The sequence below is a fragment of the Panthera onca genome, chromosome D4, assembly GCF_046562875.1.
Source record: "Panthera onca isolate mPanOnc1 chromosome D4, mPanOnc1 haplotype 2, whole genome shotgun sequence".
NCBI lineage: Eukaryota > Metazoa > Chordata > Mammalia > Carnivora > Felidae > Panthera > Panthera onca.
In genome coordinates, this window is record NC_138351.1 from 73,167,476 (window position 1) to 73,173,475 (window position 6,000).

At 35.5% G+C, this 6,000-nt stretch overlaps 1 protein-coding gene across 12 annotated transcripts in view; it reads right to left on the reverse strand.

The window, feature by feature from the left end:
- The window catches only part of PTBP3 (polypyrimidine tract binding protein 3), a 145,461-nt gene that overhangs the window by 55,401 nt on the left and 84,060 nt on the right, over nt 1-6,000 (reverse strand). For all 12 annotated transcript variants that reach the window (XR_013551697.1, XR_014135969.1, XM_060609002.3 and 9 more), the window contains one exon: nt 1,171-1,281. Coding sequence is in view for 10 of the 12 variants with exons in the window: in XM_060609002.3 (XP_060464985.1) it covers nt 1,171-1,281 (111 nt within the window). In the remaining 2 variants the exon portion in view is untranslated. The remainder of the gene's footprint in view (nt 1-1,170; nt 1,282-6,000) is intronic.

Genomic DNA, 6,000 nt, shown 5'->3' on the forward strand with positions numbered 1-6,000 from the left:
GAAATGTCAAAGTGTGGAAAACTTACACATTACTGAGCATCGTACTAGCTACCATTATGATTATTTTGTCCACAACAAATGTTTAAAAATGACTTGATTTTATATTTCATCGTATTTTTTAGCACACTTTACATAGTTTAAGATGAAACCACAACATATGAAATATTATCTATCTCTTTTTTTCTCTTGTAAATCTATTTTATAATACTTTGAATAATAAATGAGGGAAATTTTGCAATTAGTTCTGACATAAGACCAAAGATCAGTAATTCTTACCCCCTTCACAATAATGAAAACTTATCAAAGGAATATATGTAGCCACTTGACTTTCACAAATGCTCAAATTTATGAAAATAGATACCAGAAACCCCAAAACACGAAAAATGCAAATATACAAAAAACACTGACTTATAAACAGTTATTGATGAGTACATCATCATAAAGGTACAAAGTAATATGTGCAGGTAAAGGGTACAGCAAATATAAAGTCCATATTCCTAATATGGCAGACAGTGTGTGGTACAGAAAACTAGTAAAAACCTTAGTCCCAATCTTTGAGAAGAAATTAGAAATAATTCAGATACTGATAAAAGATAGAATTAGGGTTAAGAATAGATCTCAATAGGAGATGAGTAAAATATAATCAAACTGAATATGAAATTTTCTACTTGTCAAAAGTCAAGCACTCATGTACTAAAAAAAAAAAGACAATATAAACCAACAGCAGCAAGCTTCCTAAAATGTTGTATATTCACAAAATCAGAGCTTAACAAAATTCAGCAGTGAATACAGTTACAAAATTACAATCTTTGGGTGACTGAATCAAAATGAAGATACAAGAAAAAAGATAATTCTACTTTATTATTCAGATTTTATCAGGAATACTGTGCTCCACTTCTAGACTTTAAAAATATGACAGAAATGAGTCCCAAAGATCTGAGAAGTGATAAATGATTTGAAACCATTTCATATGAAGAAAGAAATCTTTAGCTTATCATTTTAAAAAGCATATGGAACAGTGCATTTAAAAGCAGTAAATTTTACATTACGTATGTTTTACTACAATTAAAAACACACGGTAAATTGCAGCAAGGGAGAAGACATGATGGCATTCTTTGGTATCACTGAAGACTAATTAACAAATGAAAAATGAAAAAAGATCGTAATTACCATTTTGGCATAATGTGCATTCACTGGGTCAGCATACTGAAGCAAGGCTTGAAACTGATTATTCTTTGTAAAGGTGATAATCTTCAAGACTGTGCCAAATTTAGAAAATATCTGGAAAAAGTTCACAGGTTAAATCTAAGGTAAAAATTAGGCTAATGGACTTTTATAAATATAACTCAATTCATAAATTCCATTTTTGTCTATTATTTTTTTAAGTTTATTTATTTTGAGAGAGAGAGAGTGAGCACAAGTGGGGGAGGAACAGAGAGGGAGAGAGAGAGAGAGAGAGAGAGAGAGAGAGAAGGAGGGAGGGAAGGAGGGAGAGAATCCCAAGCAGGCTCTGTGCTATCAGCGCAGAGCCTGATGGCAGGGCTCAAACTCACGAACCATGAAATTTTGACCTGAGCCGAAATCAACAGTCAGACGCTTAACCGACTGAGCCACCTAGGCAGCCCTAATGAAAACAATTTCCTCTATTTCCTCTATTAAAATTGTTGGTACAAAAATGACTTAAATCAAGCCTAAGATGTTAATGTTTCAACATCCACGCATGGCCTAAAACAGTGCCTGATGCACAACAGGCACTCAAATATTTAACCTATTTTATAGCATGTGATAAATGGCACAACACGAAAAACATGAGACTACAGTAGGAATTAATTACTGGTAAGAGATAATGGTGTTACAAAGCATATGAATGGAAGTGGAAGAGTCATATGAATCAACTATTTCACCTTGAGAATCAGCATCAACTTCTTAAGATTTTTATAGGCAGACAAACTATAAAATGTTCCTCTACAGGCCACTCTGTTAATTCATTCAATATTCAAAGAGCACTGTTCTAGGCCTTGGAAATCAGCAGTGAATAACAACAAAAGTCTATGCCCTAAGGAAAGACAGACGATAAATGAAAAACAATGTCTCATCATAAAAAAGTGTTATGAATAAAAATAAAAGGAAAAGGGATAAGAGTGAACTGGAATGTAACTTGGGAAGGTGCAAGACTGGTCAAAGAAGGCCTCTCTGAAGTGTCTTTGGAGAAGAGGAATAAACACAGTGTGGAGATTTCCTGACAGATACCTGGTTACCCTAGAAAGTTCTTACAATATACTTGCTCTACTCCATCACCAATAGCCACGGTTACTACAATGCACTTTGTTTTCCTCTTATATCCCATCCCATCTTAAATGTGGATCTTAATCAGCCAGAAGCTTGTCCGTCCACTTTTAAGAATAAAAAGATAATTATTCCCTATGCTGGTAAGAATTTGCTATTATCACTATTATCAAATACTATATATGAATGTCCTTAATAGCCAAATAGTCCTTCCTCCCTTTTAATTAGAATGATCAATAATAAATACCCTAAAGCACAGCAGCAAAAGAATCGGCAACTTCTACTACCTCAAAATTTAAGACTTATGTGCATCAAAAGACACTATCAACAGAGTGAAACAGTAACCCACAAAACAGGAGATCATATTTGCAAATCATATCTGGTAAGGGGTTACTATCCAAAATATATAAAGAACTCCTATAATTCAACAACAAAAATCTGGAGAAAACAGAACCCTTGTGCACTGTTGGTAGGAATGTAAAATGATGCAGCTGCTATGGAAAATAGGATAGTGGTTCTTCAAGAAAATTAAAAAAAAAAATTACCATATGATTCAACAGTTCGACTTCTTAGTATAAGCCCAAAAGAACCAAAAGCAGGGACTTAAAGAGGTATTTATTTGTACATCCATGTTGGTAGCAGCATTATTTGCAAAAGATGGAAGCAACCTAAATGTCCATCCACAGATGAATGGATAAACAAAAATGTGTTAAATACATAAAAAGGAATATTATTCAGCCTTTAAAAGAAAGGATATTCTGATACATGCTACCACATGGATGAACCCTAAAGACACTTAAGTGAAGTAAGCCAGTCACAAAAGAACAAATTATCCATGGTTCCACTTATATAATGTAAAGAAGTCAAATTCATAGACAGCAAGTAGGATGGTGGTTGCCAAGGGCTGAGAGAAAAGGGGAATGGGGAGATATTGTTTAATGGGTGTGGGAGTTTCAATTTAGGAAGACAAAAAACTTTTTGGAGATATAAGGTGAGTGGTGATAATTGCAAAACAATGAGAGTGTATTTAATGTCACTGATCTGTACACTTAAAAAACAGTTAAAATGGTAAAATTTATGTATACTTTACAACCCCCAAATAAAATAAACTGTCCTAAAGTCCAAATACTCATTTTTGGCAAAATGCTAACAGATAATCAGCTTAGAGTCAAACACTTCTTATAGGAGATAACACCATTGAACAAGATTTGCAGAACCAATTTGTCTTAGAAGGGCTCATCAAAAAATGTTATTACTTAAAATTAGTTAGTCTGAGGATTCTTTGTTGAAATTCCTTAAAAAAAAAACAACGCAGTTAATTTAGTTATGGTCATATTTCAGAGTTTAGAACTTTGGGATCTTGGGCGCCTGGGTGGCTCAGTCATTAAGCATCAACTTTGGCTTAGGTCAGGATCTCACATTCCATGAGTTTGAGTCCCACATCAAGTGAGCTTGAGCCCTGATTTGGTGAGCTTGAGCCCCACTTTGTGTGATCTCATTCCCTGCTTCGGGTGAGCTTGAGCCCCGCCTAGAGTGATCTCATGCCCCTCTGGTGAGCACGAGATCAGCTTCTCAGGTAAAACAAGAGCCCTGGGCAAGCCCTGCTTCTCTCTTTCTGCCCCTCGTGGGATTCTCCCTCCCTCTTTCTCTCTCTGCTCCTTGCTCACTAGTGCCCTGGCTCTCTCAAAACAAACAAAAAACAAACAACTGATCTTAATCTCTCATTTAACTGTTCTGAAAACATTAGGAATTTCTTTTTGTTCTTTTAATGAAAATTCTGGTCCTGTCACAGGCATTTCCTCAGTACACCCTATGTGTTCTAGATAATATTCTTAAAATTTATAAAAGAATACCACACTTATCTTCTCAGCTGACTGTTAAAGAATATAGATTTTATGTTGTATCTTTCTTTAAGATACAAGCATTCCCGGGAAAAGGTCTTGTATTTTCTTATTTCCATCCTTGGTGATACGGTGATCACAAACAACACCCCAATCTATATAAGTGCATAATCTGAGTGTTGGGTAAAGGAGTAGTAATAGACTTTTTTACTGCAGCCACAGGTAGTATTCTAAACTACAAGTAAGATTATATCATATATAATTTTGCTCTGGTTTACTTCTCTAACCACATTTCCTGATACTCTATATCACACTATTTATACCAACAATGTGCAGTTGTGTCTAGTTCTCTAAATGTACCAAGGGATTTCAGACATCTATGCCTATACACATGGCTATTCCCTTTTTCTTACAACTCTCTGCTTAATACCTAGTAAATTTTCATTTATCTTTTCCAAAACTCAGCTCAGGAAAGTAATGCCACCAGAAAATTCTCAGCCTCTCCCAAGTATCAACAGAGTTCATTCTCTTTCTTATTACTCCCTTCTTGGTCTCATACATATTTTTGTTTTACTTATACTGTGCTATACATTTGTTTACGTATGTCTGCTTTAATTAGACTGAAAGCTCCTTGAAAGTGTGTGTGTATGTACACACACACACACACACACACACACACACACACACACCTTGTCTTAATCATTTCTATATCATTGAGTAAAATTCTTGGCATATAAACAAGTACATGGTAAATGCTTATTATGAACTGATAAAGAATTATACTTAGACCTGATTGGAATTACAGCAACATGCAGTTTTTTGAAAATAATAAACATTCTTCATGTAAAACATCTCATTAATGAAGTAGTAAGAACATACAATTTGCTCTCAAATCTGGAATTTTACACTAAATTATGCTTAGAACCTAGAAAATTTCCACTTAACCTTCAGATTTTATTAATGTTTACATTCTCTCATTTAACATGAACACTAACATGATGCACATCCTCACTCACTGCTGTGTTTGGCTGTGTGATTTTTAACTGAATGTGTTAACAGAATATAAATGGGTGGAACTGGCTAACCATGGACAGTTACCTAAAGTCCCCTGGATTGTATGTACTGACAGAGTAGCTTTAAACATCAATCTGATACTTTTGAACAAAGTAAGTGAGCAACACCAGGGAATCTAGGCTAATGCCTCAAGTGTGATTTTTTTTAAAAATTTATTTTGAGAGAGAGAGAAAGCACGAGTGGGAGAGGAATGGGGCGGGGGGGGGGGGGGGGCGGGTAGAGAGAGAGAGAATCCTAAGCAGTCTCTGCACTGTCAGCACAGAGCCTGATGCAGGGCTTGAGCCCACGAACAAACCACAAGATCATGACCTGAGCCGAAGTCGGACGCTTAACCATCTGAGCCAACCAGGCACCCCTCAAGTGTGATTTTTAACAACTTTTCATAATTACCAACAGTAATACCAACAGTAATAATTTACCAACAATTTTAAACAGATTTGGTCTCATAAGATTAACATTCAGGAAAGTTTAATATATATGGATTTATTATTATTGATTACAGTAATAATTTGACTCTTTGATTCTACTTCTCTAATATATTTATTTTTCTGTCATAAACACAAACACACAGACCCAACTCTTGATGTCTCCTGTGCATTTAATCTTTTAAGACTTTAAAATGGGATGAAGAGAGAGGTGCCTGGGTGGCTCAGTGGATTAAGCACCTGACTCTTGATTTCAGCTCAGGTCATGATCTCATGGTTCATGAGGTCAAGCCCTAAGTCAGGCTCTGCACTGACAGCATGGAGCCTGCTTGGGATTCTTTCTTCCTCTCTCTCTACTCCTCCCCTGCTTGTGT